Raw genomic sequence first — 21,097 nt, 5'->3', positions numbered from 1 at the left:
GGTTTTCGATAATGATTTCGAATCGAGTGCCGTTATGGTCCGTGACTCCGTTCTCGGTTGACTTCATTATCCTTTGAGGAGTTGCTGTATACATCAGTTTCTGATTCCGTGGCACATGAACGCCCATCTTGACCTTCTTCACGAGTGCTAAGGTTTGGTCTCAGCTTAACTCGTTGGTCGCTGTAAACCTTGATCGCCCTTCTGGGATTCTTGCTTTCTGTACTTTAATTCTTCTGAACGATGATTCTTCTCTTGTTTTTCATTCTTTCATCGTCTTCATCAAGGTCCAGCAGATCTTCTTGATCTGAAAGGTCACTCACTCCAGAATCTTCAGAAGTGGTCGAGTTGTCACTTGTGCTCGAGAATTCCGAGTCGGATTCTGCTATTATTAACCTCAAGCGCTTGACCTTCACTCCTTTTCCGATTGGTCGCTCATCGACACTTTCGTCTTCACTTTCTGTTGAAAGGTCATCGTCTTCATCTTTGGAAGCGCTAAGTTTTTCGCTTTTCGCTGGGCAGAGGTTTGTCCGTTTCCTTGGACTTTCGGTCCGTTCGCGCTGCTATCCTCGGATTTGTTCGTGTTGCACGAATCCTTGCTCGTGACCTATCCCTTCATCGTCTTCCGAGCTATCATCTGCTTGAGCGGTATTCTAGATCTTTTGCTTTTCCAACTGGCGGTCCTCGCCAGTTTCAGGTGACCTTTCGTCAACTTTCGAACTGACCTTTCTGGCCTCTTCCAACATCGCGTTTAGTGACCTTTCGTTTCTTCCTCGGTTGCGGTCCTTCCTCACCGTTACCGAGTGACCTTGTAGTGAAGCCACTAACGACGCTGCTTTCTTCTTGCGGCGACATTTGAGCCTTTTTTGCCTCTGTTACTGGATTCCTGTTTTCCTTATCCTGAAACGCCTGGTTCAGTTCCTTGATCATCTGAGCTAACTCATACGCCGTGCGTTGGTTCCTTCTTCGGCGCCTGTGCTGTTTTCTTGAGCGGCACTTGTGCTGACTTCTTGTTCTTTTCTTTGGTTTCTTCGGCGCTTGTGCCGTTATCTTTGTTCTTTTTTCTTCTTCGGCGCTTGTGCCGTTTTCTTTTTCAGCGCTTGTGCCATGACCTTTCGGTCTCTTATCGCCGATAAAGACGCACTTGCCATCAGTTCTTCTGTAGTCCAGTCATTGTTCGGTACCGTCTCATACATGCACCAAGTATCTCCGCCTCTTTCGATACCCACTCCATCTGGATCTGGTGCAAAGGTCACCTTCTTTTTCTCGGATAGCCAAATAATCCAAGTTCGCGTCTTTTTCGCGTGACCTTTAATTCTGGAATTTCTCCTGTGAATATCGGTACTTCTTCGAGGATTTTGCCCCATTGTTTATTCCATTCTCTAAATTTCCTTTTGAGGCAGGCCTGGTAGGTCAAATAATTCGTACACTACTGTGCCGAGTCCGATTGGGAAAATGATCGCTCGTCCTTGACCTTTCCATAGGTAATTGACTCTGAATTCCCAGAATAAGTCAACCCTAGCTTGTTCCTATTTCGTCTTCCATTGCTCGTCGCCTTTCTCTGTCGAGCTTTGTAATCGGGTTTGTATACCACGGGTCGCTTTATCCGCCTTTCGGAATGAAGTTGTCCGCTTCTTGCTGCCAATGATGGAGCCACTTCTCTGGAGATGATGTAGTTCTTGACTACCGATAACCATTCTCGATAACATTGCCAAAGGTAAGTTGTTTTTGACAGTTCCGCATGGGAAGTGTTCTCATAATCGACTTGACCTCTATTTCTTCTTGTCTTTAAGGCGCGCAATTGCTGCATTGCATTTCGGCCATTCCGAAAGGTCATCTTGTGTCATTTCTTGCATGCATTTTGCACATCTTTCTTGAGGTCGCGCTATCGAAAGGTCATCGCTGTCGTGCCAATCGTGATGGCAAGAGGTTGCTCTCTTCCGCCGTCCATTCTCTTGGTTTGCGGAAATGACGCGATTGTTCCTTCCGGCATCCGTTGTCTGGTTCGGGACGGACGATAACTCGCTTATCCGTTTCTCCGGAATCGGTATCTGTTCATTGTCATCTTTTTCGATTTCGATTACGCTGTTCATCGACGGCGTAATCGAACAGGATATTTCGATGACTTCGATTTCTTCATCTGCAGAGCGTGGTTCGGAAGTAAGACGACGACTACTCTCTGCTACCTCTTTGCGCAGGCGCGTGTCTCGACCTTTCATCCGCCCTCTTGCTTTATCACGTGGTTCGAAAGTGTGCTGAGCACCATGTCCGTTTTCCTTGCATCCAGTTGCTTTATGGCTTGATCTCGTATTTCCGAGAATAGCTCTTCGTCGCCGATCATCAGTCCTGGCTCTGTCCTGGGCCCAACCATTCTCGTGCCCAGTGCCTCTGGTACTGGGAGTAGCCTTGACCACTCCATTCCTGGCACTAGCGACTGTTTCTTTGCAATAGTGCTTCTGCTTGCATAATCTTGAGTTGTTTCATCGTTGGTGACCTTGATTTGCTTTAGACTTCGGTGACCTTTGCTTTTTCCAGGCATTTTCAATCCCCGCCCTGGTACTGGGATTAGATTTTCACCATTCTCGTTTTGTTTATTATCTTTCGATCCCCGTGCCTCTGGTACTGGGATAGCTGTTTGCCCTGAATTATTTCTTGGTTGAAGTTCGGGACCTTCCTGCATTGACTTTTGCAGGATTTTGGCTCATCGTCTTCAGCTTCAGTTTCTCTTCTTCCTCGTCGTGCCTCGTCTATCAGGACGAATTTCTTTGCAAGGAAGTCGAATCCCAGTAGGACTTGGACATCGTCTGACGCTGGTCTGACGTAGAATCGAGTGTTGACTGGTTTTCCTTCTTAAGGTCACTGTACTACGCAGTAGTGCGTTACTTCAGCCTGACGTTCCACTGATCCCTTTGATCATCACCTCTTTTTCGGTGGAAGTCTGACAGTCTGAGGCCGTTCTCCGCAGAACTGTTGACAAATCAAAGACGTCTCCGCGCCAGTGTCAAGCATTGCCATGACCTTTTATTCCCAATTTGACTTCATGTGTATAAGCTTCAATCCGTTTCGGTAAGTTTCCATCTTCGAGTTTCAAGACTCTTATTCTACACTTGACTGGGATTGGTGCATGCTTGCTCTCTATCAGACCTTTGAGCTCCAACGATCTATCCGTTTCGGTACGTCGGGTCACATCTGAGAACTTTTCGATCCTTTGACTTCGGTAAGATATTCGCTTGCTCCTTCGCAGCGTTTTCTACCCGTGACCTTTGCCACTTCGCACGTTAAACCCTTCTCTTGTGCGTTCTCGTGACCTTTTATCACTTGCGCAATAACTTCGTATTGTGATTTTCATTGCGCACGTCTTGACGGCTTTGCAACTTTGCCATTATCTCTTGCGTAATTTCATCCGCAAAGGTCATCTCGTCATCTTCACTCTTCTTCTCTGGTGACCTTTCGTACACAACCATCTTATGGTCGTTTTCATCCAATCTGTAATTTTCTTCGCAATTTCGTTATTCGTGCGAGTTGATCGATTTGAGATGACAATCCGTCGGTTCTTGGCGGTGACCTTTCGTTGTCATTCCGGATTGCTTCTGTCATGTCATACGACTTCTCCTCTGCGGAGTTTGCGCTAAGTCCGGTGACCTTTCCGGTCTTGACATGAAAAATCCGCCATTTTGTTGACCTTTGTAAAGGCACTTTCTCACCATACTGAGGCGGTAATTCACCCTTCTCAATCCGCTCTCGAAACTGACGGTTATTTTCGTCACATTGGTTCTTTCTTCCAGTACTCTTGAACTTTCGGTTGTGAAGCTTTACCATTTCCTCGAGATGCTTTCTCATCCGCCAATCTTGTTTCTCTCTTTCTTCCCAGTAAGCTTCTCTGGGAATTCTCACATCTTGCGGTGACCTTTGTGGCGGAGGGACTGGTTTCCACATACCGTGTCGTCCATTAGGTCTGTAAGCGACTTTTTGCCACTCCATCTTCTGTTGTAGAGTGTTTGCCTCATCGAGAGAGTCATCTGAGACTTGCTGTGCCCCTTCGCTCTGTTTCACTGTTTGCTGCGCCATTCGCAGAGTCAAGTTACTTTCTTGACCTTTCGGTTCATCGGCGACTTCACCGTGACCTTTCTCTTTCAGTGACTCTTGAGTCTGTTGCACTGGCAATCTCTCGTGACCTTTCACTTCTTCAACTCGCTTGAGGTGACCTTTCGGTCTCTTGCGCTCTTGCGCAGTCACGGCTCTTCCGTGATCTTCCTCGGCAGCTCTTGCTTGAAATACTTTGCCATCTGCTCAAGGAATTTCGGTCTATCCGGACCGCCTTCATGCGTTCGTTGTACGGTTACGGTCATTCCGTCAAATTCAAACGTATTTTCGACGAACTTTCGGAATCTCGCGTGATGTGTTTCATCATCCTCTTCACTTGAGATTTCCGCTTGCGTCTTTCGCAGAGTAGTTTACTCTTCCTCGCGGTTGCTTTCCGCGGTGATCTTTGGGTCTGCTGTCCTTGCAGCGTCACGTTACTTTCGTGACCTTTGCTCGCAGTTACTTTCTGCGGTGACCTTTGGGTCTGTTGTCCTTGCAGCGTCACGTTACTTTCGTGACTTTCTTTGATTTGCAGTTACTTTCTGCTGTCCCGGATGCAGAGTTTGAGGCCCTTCCGTCAACCCTGTTCCCCGCAGTTACTTTCTGCGGTGACCTTTCGGTCGGCCCCGGCTGAGTCAAGTTACTTTCTTGACTTCCCCGCAGTTATTTTCTGCGGTGACCTTTCGGTCAAATTCTTCCGTCCTTGCGGTAATCTTTTGATAGCCTTGCCATCACCTTTCTGAGCCCCTTCGCTCGATTTCGAGTTACTTTCTCGAACTTTCGGATTTCTTTTCCGTATCTTTGCGTTACTTTCGCAGCATCCCTTTCGCGCTGCGGTCGTTGCCTGCAGCGGAGCACCTTGCTCTTCTATATCCGGTGGTTTCGGTTCCGGACGATCAGTAGGCTCACCGGCGCCTACTGACCTTGAACGTTTCCCTGGGCCATTCCCTGAACCGGCGCACCTTGCGCCTGACCGGCACCATTCGCCGGGGCGAAGTTAAATCCTCCGCCTTGCTGACCAAAACCATTCTGGCCTCCACCGGCAAAGCCGCCTTGCTGCCCGCCGAAACCTCCTTGCTGCTGGTAGCCACCTTGACCACCGCCATTCCATTGGCCACCTTGACCGCCAAAGTTTCCTTGGCCTGCACCATTCCATTGGCCACCTTGGCCGCCAAAGTTTCCTTGGCCTCCGCCGTAATCCTGGCCACCTTGGCCTCCGAAATTCTGGCCACCTTGACCACCAAAGTTTCCGTTACCGCCTCCTTGGCCCGGGCCGGCAAAGCCGTAACCACGGTTACCTCCGCGGCCTAAGCCTCTGCCCCTTCCTCTGAAGCCTCCTCGAGCTGGGCCGTTCTGACCGTATCCTCCGCCTTGGCCACCTTGACCGGCGAAGTTGCCCTGGCCGCCACCTTGGTTTCCAAATTGCCCTGGCCACCTTGACCGGCAAAATTCCTTGGCCGCCTTGACCACCGACGTTCCTTGACCACCTTGGCCAGCATACTGTCCACCTTGTCGTGACTGTGGCACATATCCGTTTGCCATCGCGTTGCGCCATCCACCATGATTATTACGCAACATCAACCATTCTTCATATACAACTCGATTTGGGTTTTATTCCATGGTACGCCCGCGAATGAGCACGCTTGCGTATAGTGATTGCCGTACATGCAATTCTGGCATGTCAGCGCATTATTCATTACCCATCCGTCAATCATGGTGAACAGGCGCTCCATTCGCGACCCGTATCGTGGTCCTTGATTTCCCTGTCCTCGGTTCGGTCGGAAGGTTTCCCTGGTTTCTTCCGCCACCATTAAATCCCTGGCCAGCGAAGCCTGGATTTACCTGAGCCATTCCTTGACCGCCAAGCCCTCCATTCAGGGCGTTTCTTGCACGTTTCCTTGTGGATTCTGTTTCGGCCTTGCCGCTTGCTGGGCTGATGCTTGGATCGCCGCGATCGCAGGCTTGGCTACTTCTTGAACAGCTGTTTGTATCGCCGCGATCGTCGCGTACGATACTTGACCTTCATTTCGACCGTTGCCAAAGGTCACTTCTTGAGTGCCTAGAGGCGGAATTCCATATTGTATCCTGGCACCGGCGCCGGGCATGACTGGTTTTGTCGCCCATTCGCGACTTCTTCGATCTGACCTGATCGAATTATAACGCAGTCATCTTGGTTGCCTCTCGTGACCTTATACTTTTCTTCTCCGGTCGACCATGTGCGGAAGAATTCCTTGATGTCCATGGGGTTATGGAATTTTTGTGCTCGAAGTGCCTTATAAAGGTCACTGTCGTTTTACATCCTTGGATGAGGAATCCGATGGCCTGCTTTTCTGTGATGACCCGTTTCGATTTGAAGCGCATGATCGCTTGATAAAATTGATCAAGCGTTTCCTTGCCGGTCTCAAACTTTCTTGTCATAGCTTCCCTTAAGGCGTTGACCCCTTCGTCACGATCGCCAAAATGTTCTTTGAACTTCGTCATCCATTCATCGACGGTTAGTTCGTCTGCCTCTTCCTCATCGTCGATTTCTCTTTCCGCATCAAACCAAGCCTTAGCGTCCCCTTTGACTGCGTTGGCGACTTCCAGCATCATTGCTGCATCAGAAAGGTCATACGTCTTCTGAGTCTCCTTGACCTGACGGATCCAACCGAGTAAGGCTTCTCGGTTGCCATTGAAGTCAATCAGTGCGGATTTCCGGGACATGGCTCTCATGATCCCTCTGAATTCCCTTTCTTCGCGACGGAGTCGCTGTGCTTCAGCGTGGTATTCCGCGCGGTGTTCTCTTTCTCGCCTCTCTTCTTCACGAGCTACCCTTTCCTGCTCGTTTTGGCGATCTCGTGGGTCTTCCCGATCATCTAGGCGGTAGTCGGATTTATAGACGATGGTTTCCTCTGGCATATCATCGTGCGTATTTTTTTGCTGTTTTGAGTTACTCCCGCCGCTCGGTCCCGAGTGCACCTTCGCCGACTCGGTGTCTTCCTTTTTGACCTTTTCTTTATCGTGGTCGTCAGTTCTGCCCATTCCAGTCTTTTTGGGTGCTTCGAAATGGAAGCTGCCTTCGACCGTGTGGACTTCACCGTATCCAGGGGGCGGAGACTCTATCCGTTTCGGCTCCTTTAAGTGCTGTTTAGTTGTTTCCTCTTCTTTTGCTTTTGCTGAGTTTTTAAGCGCTTTGATTTCCTCTTGGAGCGTTTTGTTCAACGAGTCTATCTGTCGGTATTCCTTGACCAAATCATTTGCATCCTTTCTTAGCTTCTCGTAACTCTCGTTTGCTTCGGTGACCTTTTTCATCTGCTCGATAATTGTGCTTGCCCTTTGATCGAGGGTCTTATCGAGGTCCTTCTTTGCTTCCTTCAGAATTTCCGCTTCTGCTTGCAGTCGAGTGATTTGGTCCGCCCGAGATATGAGGGTCCTTCCTCTCGTTCCGCATTCCTCTTCGACTGTCTTCAATTGGGCTTCCAGCTCATTAATTTTATCATCCTTTTCCATTATTGTGGTGGCCATTCCTACCAATTCATTGCTTAGTTTAGTGATTTCCTCTTTTGGTTTTCAATTTTCAATTGCCCTTCTCTATTCTGAGTCTCTAGCACAGTGACCCGTTCGTCACTCTGTTGTGCCGAGGTTGACCACTTCTTTACTTCTTTCTTTTGACTTTCGATTTCGTCGTTCAGTCTTTGCTTTCGTTTTTGTCGTCCCTGCCAGCTCGAGAAGCTTCTGTGCGGCTTGATCTCTCTGGCTCTCTGCTTCACTTTGTTTCCTCTTCCTTTCTTGTAGTTCCGTCTGCAGCGTCTTAATGCTCTCTTCTCGCAATTTAAGGTCATCCTTTAATTTTGTGATGTCTGCTATCAGACTGGATATCTTTACGGTGAACTTTGTCGCATTTGCTAAACTTTCGTCACGCTTTTCTCGGCCTCTTTGACCTTTGACTGCAAAGGTCACGCTCATTTTCAGTTCTGCTATCTCCGTGACCTTTCGGCTGATTCTTCGGAGAAACTGTTGTTGAGGTCCTCTGCTGCGAGGATTCCTTCCATATCCTTATCGTCTACCATTTTCTTCAGCTCTTCCGCAGCTTGTTTCTGGGCAACGTATTTGATCTTCCATTGTGTTGCTTCTTCTTCCAGCGTGACCTTTTCCTGTTCCAATTGGAATACTCTTGCTTCAACTTCAATAGTTTTGTTTCGTTGTTCTCGTACGGCAGCAAATGCTTGCTCTTCCTTTTCATCGAGAAGCTTTTCTAGATCTCTGATCCGCTGTTTTGCTTCGTTCGATGTGGGAGGTGTTGGTGACCTTCCATTGTCAGCCCTTCCTGACGCCGTTCCCTCGAAGGTCTCTTCCAGTTTTTCTTTGGAGGTCATTTTTATTATTCCACCTGCCAAGTCAGCTTGCTTCATTGCAGTGTGGAATGACATCTGTACCGTCGTCTCATCTTCGTCGTCGGTGTAGAACTTATCATTTGACATAGGGCTGGTACCATTCTCATCCAGCAACTCTTTCGAAAACAATGAGTTATCCGAAAGGTCGTCCTGGTCGACCTTTTTCTCGTCTGACAGCTGATTGCTGTTGACGGCATCACCCCCTTCGGTGACCTTTTGACTGACTTCGTCGTTTCCCTTCTCAACTAAATCCGCGTTTTCCTCTTTGACCACTTCGGCCGACCGTGCCATTCCTCCGGTCTCGGCCTTCAAGTCATCTTTATTCTGTCCATCCGTAGCCGTTTTCTCTTCGGTGACCTTTGACTGGTCTACCGTGCCGTCGTCGGCGTGCCGTCCAGAGTTTTGACTTCCGTCACTCGAGCTCTCTTTGTTCAAGGTTTCCTTCAGAGCCTTTTGGTATGTGGCTTCTGAACCTTTGGTGTCCTTCCTCCCAAAGGTCTTCTGAGCTCGAGTTGCTCTTTCATGTTCCACTGGACGTGTGAACGGCTTTAATTTCCGCTCGTAAGGGTTTTCTGACCGTTCTCTGACTACCCGCTGAGACCGGTTCATTACCGTCTGTATCTTGATCCATGTCTTTGGGTTTATTGATGATCGGATAACTTGGACGATGCTAATAATGTTTCTGACACGTGTGTTAGTTTTAGCTACGTAAGCCCTTTTCACGTAAACAGAAACAAGCGCTGTCCTAAAGGTCACCTTCGCTTTTATCAGCTCAGCTTTGCTAAAGGTCACTCTGCCTCAAAAGGAGCTAAGTCTTTCCTAGAGGTCACTTTTTCTTTGAAAAAATTTGACTAAGTCCCTTTTTAAAGGTCACTCCTTATTGCAAAATCTAGCTTATTTTTCCACTGTTTCGGCTTGAAAGCTTACTCCGTCGCGTTAAAGGTCACTTTTTCTTTCAGAACTTTTTCCTTATAAAGGTCACTGACAACTTTAGTCAGAAACGTCTAACCTGAGAATATTTTTGGATTTTATTTAAGAAATCAACTTAGATTTCCTCAGAACAAACGTTATTTCTTCAGCTTAGGCACTTATATTAAAGGTCATCAATCTCGTCAATTTTTCGGTAAAGGTCAACTTCTCATCGGTTGGTTCAGAAAATTTTCTTAGCTAGCTACGTCACAATCTTGAGTGCCGTGCGCAAAAACTCCGCCTCCTTACGAAATCTCAGCTTCTAGTTGGCTGATTTCTTAGCTAACTTTAGCTACGCTGCTGCGCCAATCACAGTGCGAATAATCGACCAATCAGGTAAGTTGTTTTTCAGTTTATAAGGCAGAGTGACCTCACGACCAAAATCGAAAATTTTCACTAGCGCGCCGTGCGCAAAAGTACTGCCTACTTTTCTGCTCAGCTCAGAACCGACCAATAAAAATTGAAAATTCTACTTATCAGCCAATTCTAAAATTAATAACGGAAATCTGACCTTTATCGATTTCCAGAATCCAGAATCGATCCAACGCGTCCTTCCGCGAATCCTCCAATCCTCCAGCGATTAAGCTGACTTCTCCTGGGCCAGCCGATAACCCCTTCTGCTTCGTGTCAGCAGGACGCAGCGGTGCGTCGACCAAAAGACTTGCTGGCTGCGGGTCTTCTGTCGTGCCTTGACGTTGGCGACGACAGGGGCGCTCGACCACCCTTTTGGGGAGCGCGTATGATGTGTTCGCTCTACGCAGTAGAGACGAACCTGAACTCCACACCCGCAGTCCAAAAGTGGCTTGCCCACGTGCCCCCTTCGGGCTTCTGCCTCTTGTGGCGATCTTTCTCGGCGCTTGTGCCTCCAACCAAAGCTACGGCAGTAACCTTGGTCGCGTCAGACTGATACAGTGCACTCTACGCAGTAGAGATGCACCGTTTTCAAGTCTGCTGACTGGATCCAAACGCTCCTTCGCCACCAAACCGTACGCGAGCCCTTTCTCGCGGAAACGTCTTCCACACCTCGTCAGATGGACGGGAAAACTCACAGATTATCCTGGAGAAACACGACTCTTGCTACCATATGAGCGTAGACCTGATGAAGGTTCACGCGCAGGAACAGAATTGACGGAATTCTGCCTGCCAAACAGATCTGGCAATGCTATACAGCGCCTACGCTATGGAAAGCGAGAAACGGCGTGATTGCTAGAACTTTTTAGACCAGACTAAATTCGATAGAATTTCCTCGTGGACAACTCCGCATTGCTGACTGCAGCAAGCGTGAAAAATGCGCACGTAGCCGCCACATGATGCGGGTGCGCGCAGAACACCATGCTTTCGCCACACGTAGGCGGGCGTGCAACAAAACACAACAGACTGCCAAAGCGAGGGTGTACGCATGTACGCCTGCGCTCACACTTGCATGAGACTTTTATACACCACTGGCCTTAGTCGTTAGACACTGGCGGCAGCATAACAGCTGACCAGACTATGTACTCGTACGAGTACAGGTCATGGAAGACTGCTCATGTAATCGCTAAATCTGGATTTGCCGGACACATTTTTTTCAAGAACCCCGATGAACGTTATTTTAGAGCTGTTGTAAAATCGGCCGCTCCCTTCGGTTTGCATTTTGAGTATTTATTTCGGCAAATTTATCGGTAATTAGTTTTAAGTTACGAAAAAATAATTTATGGATCCAAAAATATAAAATTTAAAAACTAGATAAATGGCCTAGATAACAAAAGTAATGGGACGCTTGATAGTTGTGGCTCTAATAAAGGACAAGTGGACAACAGGGAAGTCGATTTTTAGCACTATCTGTAAGACAATCGCTTGTTGTTTAATTTGTTCTGCACACATAAACGATAATCAACACTTGTTAGTTACAAGCTTCACCTTGAAATGGTTAATCAACTTGACAGATAGACGGCTGGGTATACAGAAATATGTAAGTACTATGCGTAGACACGCGTATAGTCATAACCATTACACTTATATTTCTGGCAAAAAAATTATGTCGGATATTTTTCGCAGTTGATCGGCCGTTAAAAATAGTGAATACGAGGACATTTGGGTGCTGTGAACATACCGTTCACGATTAGGGTGCAATGAACACCCGACTGCTCTGCAGCTCGCAACGCTACTGGCATTACGCGGAATTTTAAAATTAATTCCAAGTTTAAAACGCACAGCATCCAGTACAAGTACGAGTACTCGCACATATTTGTTTATTTCCAGTATCTTGTTGTTTTAGATATGTTGTAGTGATGTTTGTTTTTCTTTTTTTTACTAATTATCCTGATTTGCTACGTGTACTAAATCCAACTCTCCACAAATATCAGCTACGAGTATGGATCTAGTCGCCAGAGCTTGTTATAATGCTGCTATGGACGCAGCAGTCAATTCATCTCACGAGGGAATTTCTGTTCTGTGACTTAAAATTGTGAAGCACTATGATCTTTTAAAATGTGGTTTGAAGATACGATAATTTTTTGTGGACCGTAATTTGTCGAAACAGACGGTGAAAATACTTGGATATAACATTTTTGTCGAAATAAAATTTTCTGTAAAGTTAGTTCCCGGGTGTTCATCGCACCCTAATCGTGAAGGGTATGTTCACAGCACCCAAATGTCCTCGTACATTAGCATTATCGGCTTCTTTGCTGTTGGAAAAAATGAAACGGAAAAACTACAGAAACACGGGATTCCCGACGGGGATTCCGTGTTTGTGTGAATTTTACTAATAATTGGTTGCAATTTGCAAATTTCCTTTTACACTCGTAATCTCGTATCCAAACAGTTTTTGTAATATCAAAACAGTGATTTTTGGCTAGCGTACAGTATTTTGAAGGTATTCAAGGAATCTAAGTATTCCTTGTTGTTGTTGTTTGCCTCCTTGATCGTTTAAGATTTCGTCAAAGTTAAAAGTGATCAGTCGGGGAGTCAGACGCGAGGCAAATCGGCACCAAAAAACTATTTTAAAATTGACTTGCAAATTAGATTTCTGGTGCAGATAAACATTAGCATACGTTAGAAATGATAACGTACAGATATATTTTGATTTTCTATGTGGATTTCAGGTGCGTTCAGTGTCGTTTTTTTCATTTTTTGCTGGTATGAACTGCGGCACACCGTTAGTTTAGGGCTCCTTTAGAGACGATAAATCAAGTCCGATCTGTTGATCTTCAATTTTCATGGCGTTCAGTCCTAAAGGTGCAGCCGCAATGGTGTATATTATGATGATTACGTGCAGTGCAGGGTGTGACACTTTACTCGTTCGTGAGAAAAACATGCACGTTGCTCACTTCAGATTCTGCTGGCCAACAGATACTCAGACACCGCTTTTATACGGTATTATGTCATTGAAAAAAGAACGAAAGCACACACCTGTGTTAGCGAAGGTATTCAAATGCTAAATAAAATGAGTCAGTGTGATGGGATAAGTATTCTGACTAAATGATACGATGAATCACAAAACTGCATGACGGATCCCGAAACGGTCTGAAGCCGATAGATAAACAGCTTTTATGATTATTATATCCATCACAAGTGAAAGTTAATGACCTGGCAAAGACATTCAAGACAATGAGGAAGCTTTATCTTCCCAAATGCGTAAGATAAAACAACTGCAGTTACGAGCAGTAATCCGTTGACAAAAATTTAAATTTGTCAAAGAGACATCACTGTTCAATAATAGCCTTGTGAACAAAAGCCTCCCACTACCGAAAATACGAATGTATCATGCGAAAGTTCCGACAATATTTTAGAGCATCACTTTAGAAAATACATTGCCAATGCAAGCTGCAGCATACGCAATTGTGAAATTCACTGCCTCTGTTTACATCACTCATACATTGGACTGTGTACTGGATGATCCCGATTAAAAGTATAAATAACATAATATCACTCATACAGTCATATTATTGTACCGGAAGTGGCCGAAATCCACTCGCACTGTCGTGCACGATGATTCCCATAATTCCAAAATTTCCAAAAATCCAGGGTAAATGACAGATTTGGAGTGCATGGTAATTTGTCATGTTTCCTAGTTGAATTTGTGTTCTATTAATCGTGAAACAAACTCTTGAAACGATAACTACCTACAAAAATAACAACCACATTTAGAGTATTTCGTGGCATGTTTCTTTGCGAAATGTCGAAATTCGTTACACCGTATATTAAATGATAATTGAACGTTTCCAGCAAATGCCCAGCTACGTCATACGGAAACAAGCTTAAACCGACCGATACGCGGTATTCTACGTACGAAATACAAATAAACAACATAGTTTTCGTGTGCTTCGTTGTACAGATATCTGTACTACACCAATGGATTTGGGAAACTGAGTGTTGGATGGATTTGGACGATATAGGTAGTGGATTACTGGACGGTATTGGACGACGGTTAGTTCACTGGACGATGTATTTAACGGGTCAATGCTACTTAACTGGAGTAGAAATACGAGAGATTAAGCATGTGCATCGTGTAAATGTGGTGTATCTGCATGTAGGATAAAATAATGTAGGATAATTACAACTTCCGACAACAGCAACGACTGCCGGTATTCAGGTACATATTAGCACCTAAGCTGCTGCACCTTTGCATTGTGTGTCATTCTGATTTCTCTATGTTTTGACTAATTTATCGAGCCGACTAATCGTCACTTTCGTCAGCCAACAATATTGTTTACCAGACCAGACAACTGTAAAAAACAAATATCTGGACTTCAAACATTTTTTACAGCCAACTGAAAACTTGCATTAAACACTGCATTTGACACGAATGAGTTATAAAACTAATCATGAATTTAATACGTAATTTAAGATGCGCGAACCAACAGTTACTTTTTATACAAATGAAGAAGAAACGAAGACGCGAAGGCGGGATGAGATTCTGTGTTGAATGATGAATTATCGTTATTTACACATGTCCCAATCTTGCACAAAATGTAGCACAGGCGCACAGGCTATCACTATAAAAAAAGCCGGTTGTCGGACGTGAAAGCAGCAGCGGTTTAGCCGGGTATACCTGCCCTTCCGCAAGTGACAAGCAGATCATCGCACAACATGAAAGAAAAGCTTTGGATGATTCGGTGTACGGTCGGATTCCTTAGTCACGAACGTGGTGTATGTAATTAAGGCCGCAAGCGGATGACATTATGGAGATAATCCGAATTCCGAAGGAGTTTTTGAAATTTCAATCGACATGATGATCCGGCGGCCGATGTTTTCTGGGTTCTGCTTATTTAGGTACTGTAGTATCTATATATTGGCAGTTTGCAATGTACACTCGCTCGAAATATTGCTGTTGTTTTGCCAAAGCTGTACTGTCTACTATAGGTCACCGCTCGGCCCTCATAGAAGCCGTTGGATGTAAGATCTGGTTTTTGGTAAAATAAATGTGAAAGGAAAATTTCAAAAATTCGTTTTTCTGGTTTCCGTGTATGACGTTGGAATGGCATTTGTCAACTGCAACACTCAATTATTTCTGAACGTACAGCCAGGGATCGCGGTACTCTTTGCTACAGATGGGCAGCCTGGGAGCTAAACGCAGTGATCACTTCGAGCGAGGTTACATTACGAGCTAATAATGCGGGCGGCGTTGTACGGCATCGGGCAGAATTATTGCAGATACGGTAAGCAATTTCTGATTTTCCAAAATTCAAGATACAAAAATCAAGACCTTTACTGTATACCAACTTGCCCTTACGGCCTACCCGGGCATTAACTTCCGTGTATTTAGAAATCATAATAAAAAATATTGCAAGGTTCATACTTTTATGCCTTTCAGAATAAGCCGACTTGCTTAATCTCAATGCTAGAAATTTATCATTCGATCTATTTATCAACGGTTGCTTAATCCTTTCTTACGGCAATAATCGTCTGCCTGATGCCGCAAATGTACTCAGAACCGAGCAATAACCGAATCATTTGATGCAGAGCGCTTCCGCCGTTTGACGCTTGGCCTTGTCCGCTGCGATGCCGTCTCCACACTGAGCATCGCAGTCTCTGTACTTTTTTTTCCCGGATCGCACGACGCTCCACATCTGCCGCAGAAACTCTATCAGCCAGAGATACATCCAAACAGTGTACGCGCTCAACAGCAGAAGAAGACCGGGCAGTGCAACTGTTCAGGCAAGAATAATCCCCCCAGGGAATACGGCAGCAGTAAGCCGATTAGCGGGCAGTGGATGGCCAGTAAGAATAACCACACACCGTTCACTCCCTCAAACACGCAGTAGCGCAGTCTCTTGCAAAAGCAGGATGATGTGGGTTGTGACGTCAGAGCCTTGGGTACGCACACAATAGACACGTGCGCGCCTAAGTCCATTAATTTTTCTCCCGGGATCTCCTGTTTGGCCATATCGTTCCCGTGCGAATGATAGCATGGCTCTGTGCAGATCTCCGCTTGAGTTGGTGCAGGGAAATGATCTAAGGGCGAACTGTCCGGTGTACCGGTCTCCTCTGCCGCAAGGTCCACAGGTAACGTTACCGGCTTCGAAGATTTATCGCTGAAATAATAAACAGGGTCGTCACTTTCCAGTACCCATACTCACTCCCGTATTAGTGCTGTTGTCGTCTAAAGATAATTGTTACCCGCTTCAAGAGGGTTTTCGTTAAATTCGAAAAATACATTTTCAACTAAATGTATAGATTTATACAAAGTGTCAGGAAAATGCACTGAGGCAAATTTCATACCGATTCTTCTTCTTAGGTTTTGTAATGTCATTTACGATAGCGTTTCAAGAAAATCTGAAAATAAGTTTTTCCGAAACCTAAATAACGGACAATGCGTTGCAAATGGAAAATTGTCATAAAATCATGGTTTTTCACTAATAATCCGAAATTCATGTTACAGGTTCATCCAAAAATTGGTCTATGTCAAAGGTAGTCATTAACCTGTCGTCGAAATCAAGACTTTCGTCGTTGACGACACGCTGATGCCACTTGTTATAGCAGATACGGACGCCATCACGAACGAGCAGTCCGCCGATGACCACGAGGATAATGGTAACGATGTATGCTTCCGCGTATTGCAAGGCCGTAAAGGGTATCCCACTGGCGCCTGACAGCCCTGCACACCACCCCAAAAACGCCCAGCCAGTGCCGGATGGAAAGGACGGGGTGAAGTTGGCCAGCAGCTCAGAATTGCTGCAATGCATCGAGCGCAGCTCCTCGGTCTGCAGATCCACCCAGTAGGACAGCATTGCGGTGCCTTGCTCGAATCCCTGTAGAACATATTGAACATTTTTTCTGCTTTGTTAAATCATTTGAAGACGCGGTAAAAACATTTGTTCTTCACAAAAACGCTATTTACGAGTATACCGTAGTTTACCAGCGAAACAAATATGTAATAAAAAACCAAAATTCTCCAACAATGATAAGTAAAAGTATTTTCGTTATATTCGATAATGGAATCTGCAACTTCGGCAGCTTCAGAGGCCGCTTGCTAAGCTGTTCGTAGGTCTTAATTCAAATTCCACGTTACGTGGAGTATTCACTTCAAAATAACAGTCACGCACAGTAGCATGCTTGCTGCAAGTTCCCGTCGTGTTGACACAATGCCAGTACGTCCAGTTGGCGCTTCCGGTGTTGCTTTGCCATTGATTGACGACGGGGAACAGCTGATACAATGACCAGACATTGTAATAGACGCCAATGCACCCAAGAGCAAAGGCTACAAAGCTGCAGCAGGCGTTTTTCCAGGGTCCTGCCTTCTGAATCTCGCCCGTTCCTGCGAACGCCTTTTTCGGTGAAGGATCCATGGATAAAGATTTCGCGGAGAATCTCCCCGCAGTCAACGTCCTGTAAGGAAGCCAAATTGCGGTATAAAAATGTTTTCGCCATTTTCAGTGCATAAAACTGGCTTGACCTCTTGGAGGAAATGGGTTATTTAGTTTAAAAACCCAGTTTCTAATATTATTGTTAACAGTACTAACACATCATATTAATGATGTAGTAATGCAATAATTATGATGGAGAATAAAAAAGTGGAAATCAATCAGTCGATCCATAAAATTAATAGTTATTAAAATCAGCAGAAACCAGTGCCACAAAAAGAGTACTTGCACTCGATGCGCTTAGATGGCTATCGGTACTACTGGGTTCGCACGGACAAAAGCTTGTTTGTGCAAAAAAGCGCTAAAACGAAGCATTTATTTTATTCAGCCTACGTTGTCCTTTTCTTTCGTAAACCTCTTCGTAGCAGATAGAAAGCTACAGAAATCAACCGGCGAAAATTTCTCACCTGATTCCCTTTCTAATCTGTGCGTAGTAGGTGTCATTCATCCACAATCCCCAAATTCTGCCGGCGCAATAAGCGGTCAAACTGGCAGCGAAGAAAATACAACCGGGGAACACCGCGGACGGGCCACAAACAGCTATGGCCAGTACAACGGCCATCCACGCCAGAAGAACCACCGGCACTGCGCTGAATAATATCCAAATACCATAGTAAATAGTGAAGCTAAAGGCGCTGGTCATCGCATACATGAAGATCATGACGTAAGAGGACATTTTAGTGTTAACGTTACAGCACGACTGCACCGCGGATGGATCAAGTACAGTAATTATCAATCTAACTGCTAGCCATGAAACACACACCGCCAGTACGGCGCTGATGACCATGCAGTTAGCAAAGCGAAGAAAGAAGAGGCCGGTTACGGCCACCGCATAAAGCAACATCATTATGTCCAGTGGGATATGCATTATGGCGGCAATCCGGCTCTGCTCTTGGATGAAGGCCGCCAGTTCAAAGCAGTGCGACATTTGGTCCTTTGATACGGGGGACGTCCAGAGGCGGTTGGCGCTTACCAGGATAACCAGTGAGATGCTTAAGATAGCCGTAAGGACAACGGTCAACCAGGTGGCTGTGAAACCCAAGAATATGGTCAATTTCGGAGGGACAGCCACAACCAGTCCAACCAAAGCCGATTGGTTAACGGTGAGCGGATGCGGTTGCATCCAGCCCGACATGACGTCATCCCAGAAGCAAGCGTTAACCTTCTGCAAAAGATTACAATAGATTACGACGTGAACACGGACAAAATGCTCAGTGATTCCTTCCTTTCTTCACTAGATCAGTTTGCTATTCCATAAAGTAAATATATAATATATTATATCATCAGCCAAGTGGAATAGTTGCGCTGCAGTATGTAATGCTTCGCTTCGTTTTGTTTGCGACGAAGTGCGTAAGCGATGCTTCATTTTCGGTTGCTACAAACAATGATAGGTTGTGGCATCTAAAAAATCATACTAAGTATTGCAACAAAATGCGAAGTTAGAAAATCAAGCACGTGGTTCTACAGTACTTTTCGTAAATCGGATGGTATAAAACAAATTTTGATTAAAATTTTCATGCAGTTTATGCACAACGACATTGGAACAATTTATTGATTTAACGTCCTCTCGCAACGGCACATAGTCCACCCAAGGCGGAAGATAAAAATAACCTCTCTAACTACTGAGTAATGAGACTTGAAGGTTAGGTTGATTCGTCAGCAAGAACAGGATCGGAAATCGCTGCGATGTTTTGCCACCGTCTCACGTTCTGAGAATCCAACTTTGCATAACTATTTTTAATTCTGTTCAGTATACCGTCTGAGAAGAAATCAGTGCCGGCACTGCCACTCCTTGTCACAAGTGCGGTTCGATTCTGGGTGTGGTGCAACAGTCGAAGGAATAACGATGCAAGTCTAGCCTACGGTTTCTCAGCAACGATTTCATTTTTAAGATTTTATAGTACTCTACCCCGAAACAAACTTTTCCAATGAACAAGCAAACAGTTAAATCTGGAGAATATGTGCTTTTGCATCTCGCCAAAATCAACAATATCAAATTTTATGGGAAATCAGCCTAACTTTGGTATAAAAAAAAAGAGGGAACAGTAGGGCCTATTGTATCAACAGCAAACGTGAGAGAACTGTGTTCCATATAAAACATTCATTTTTCTGTTGTACAGGTACCTCACAAAAATTACTCACATGCAATAAATGTGCTATTTTTAACATGTCTAGCAGTGTTATACTGTACAACAACATGCTGTTATGGCTGTACATACATAATATTGCGGAATCTTGCGCGAATAGACGGAATATATAGCAGTCTAAATACACCGTAACCGTGTACCGGTACATAGGTAAAGCGTGCTTGCGTGGTATAGAAGTACAGATATCTATATAAAATTCGTAAAAAGGTAACCTAAGCTGCATGGGTAATCTAAAAGGTAATCTAAGCTGCTAAATTCATGGAGTGTTTGAAGGGACCGTTAAATATTTTGTCATCCCACACTACTACATACATTTTATTACGCACTTTTTATCTATTGTACTGTATTTACGCATTACGCACGTATTTATCTATTTCTCATTTTATCACCTCCAAACATAAGGCGAGATCTTAAATTTGGATTCAATATTTTCTAGCTATGTTTGTACTTTCCCTAATAAGCCACGCAAAAAAATGTAAATTCCAATTGGACGTTTTTCCCTGGTGTAGCATGCGGGAAAATAAATTTGTTAGGTAACTCGTTTGTTTAGCGTCTTTATTTTTATTTGCTGCGACATCACAGTACATTATTCTTTGTCAAAATCTCTATTCTTTGTACTCAATTACACCAAACTCATACATCGAGGCGGTTGCCAGTTTTTACGCACCATAGTGGCGGAAAAGTTTTGTTTACATATTTATCTCTGCCAAGAACTATTCTGCTGCAATGATGGGTCTTGAATAACGGTATGACAAGCCGCAGGATGATGTACTCACCGTATAAAGCTTATCCTCAATCAATTTCATACTATAAGTAGAACCTTCTCAGTACTTATGAGCCTGTTGCTGATAAGTAAGTAACCATAACAAGATATAAGTATTTTACAGCACTGCACTATATGATACCTTTAGTAAGCGGTGCCGTTGTGAGTGCAGTACTTTTCGTACACATTTTTAAAATTAATTCTTATATTTATTCACGCTAGGTATTAGCAGGTTAACATTCTTTATCGTGCATTTGCACTGCGCTTAGTTTTATTATATAGGTATACGCGTAATAAAAGGTCACAATATTGAACAGGATTGTTATATAAATCACGTCGTGCAAGCAAAAACTCACATGTCCAGACAGTTCGAGCAGGGAATCGAAGTAGTTGTAATCATCAGGATCTAACCGACTGGTTCGCCAATCAGAAAAAACGTGTAGTCCAAATTTCAAACAAATCTGACAGGCGAACCATAGCACCAAAGCCGATTCCGTCAAAATTTCCGGATAGGACGCATGGATTTCTTTGTCCAAGGAATAAATTAAACACCTTTTTATCCCCATTTTAACAGAATTTTAAGAGGCCAAGCAACCTCAACAGCGAAGTGAGTAAAATGCCGCAGTATTCATCGATCGCGGGATTCGCGACTACGGAAAAGCGACAGCACTCTAAAACAAAGTAGACACTCAGCAGTTTGTTTTAGACTGATGTCATGCAAAATCTGGCTCAGCTGTTTCCGACGGCAACCGACCGGAACATGTACGAGTATCACTCCCCGTACATGAATCACCAATTTCCTGGGTTTCTCGCCCTTTGTTGCTATGTACTGAGAACGCTGGGCTGCCTTGTGCTAAAAATCGGCCGCCCTTATTGAATCGCATTTCGAGGGTCAGTATTACTATAATGCTGACTAAATAA

At 44.8% G+C, this 21,097-nt stretch overlaps 2 protein-coding genes across 7 annotated transcripts; both read right to left on the bottom strand.

Moving 5' to 3' along the window:
* Positions 1 to 6,139: 6,139 nt before the first annotated feature.
* Positions 6,140 to 7,584, bottom strand: LOC129596325 (trichohyalin-like). The gene is made up of 2 exons (XM_055493564.1): positions 6,378 to 7,584; positions 6,140 to 6,225 (listed from the first exon to the last, which is right to left on the bottom strand). Exons 1-2 carry the CDS (start codon positions 7,582 to 7,584, stop codon positions 6,140 to 6,142), a joined length of 1,293 nt encoding a protein of 430 aa, XP_055349539.1.
* Positions 7,585 to 14,151: 6,567 nt separating this feature from the next.
* On the bottom strand, positions 14,152 to 20,873 carry LOC129596278 (uncharacterized). 6 transcript variants are annotated; one of them, XR_008691402.1, is made up of 6 exons: positions 20,533 to 20,873; positions 17,674 to 18,431; positions 16,949 to 17,231; positions 16,326 to 16,654; positions 15,297 to 15,937; positions 14,152 to 14,678 (listed from the first exon to the last, which is right to left on the bottom strand). XR_008691402.1 is itself a non-coding variant. In XM_055493513.1 (5 exons), the coding sequence occupies exons 1-5, from the start codon at positions 20,740 to 20,742 to the stop codon at positions 15,523 to 15,525; spliced, it is 1,995 nt and encodes a 664-aa protein (XP_055349488.1). In that variant the 5' UTR covers positions 20,743 to 20,873; the 3' UTR covers positions 14,152 to 15,522. The 6 variants fall into 6 exon arrangements, 1 of the variants encoding a protein (XP_055349488.1); XR_008691404.1 differs by having other exon boundaries at positions 14,152 to 14,663; XR_008691403.1 differs by having other exon boundaries at positions 14,152 to 14,687; positions 15,349 to 15,937.
* Positions 20,874 to 21,097: the final 224 nt, after the last annotated feature.

This window comes from Paramacrobiotus metropolitanus, unplaced genomic scaffold, assembly GCF_019649055.1.
Source record: "Paramacrobiotus metropolitanus isolate TYO unplaced genomic scaffold, Prichtersi_v1.0 Parri_scaffold0000088, whole genome shotgun sequence".
Lineage (NCBI taxonomy): Eukaryota > Metazoa > Tardigrada > Eutardigrada > Parachela > Macrobiotidae > Paramacrobiotus > Paramacrobiotus metropolitanus.
The sequence above is the reverse complement of the archived record's forward strand: the minus strand, read 5'-3'. Positions and strand labels throughout refer to the sequence as shown.

Coding starts and splice junctions, on each gene's coding strand:
- LOC129596325 (XM_055493564.1), bottom strand. CDS start 7,584: ATGGCCACCACAATAATGGAAAAGGATGATAAAATTAATGAGCTGGAA. Junction 6,226..6,377: donor CGGATTCCTCATCCAAGGAT/GTAAAACGACAG, acceptor TAATTCGATCAG/GTCAGATCGAAGAAGTCGCG.
- LOC129596278 (XM_055493513.1), bottom strand. CDS start 20,742: ATGGGGATAAAAAGGTGTTTAATTTATTCCTTGGACAAAGAAATCCAT. Junction 16,655..16,948: donor CTTGCAGCAAGCATGCTACT/GTGCGTGACTGT, acceptor TATGTTCTACAG/GGATTCGAGCAAGGCACCGC. Junction 15,938..16,325: donor AGTCTTGATTTCGACGACAG/GTTAATGACTAC, acceptor TTATTATTTCAG/CGATAAATCTTCGAAGCCGG.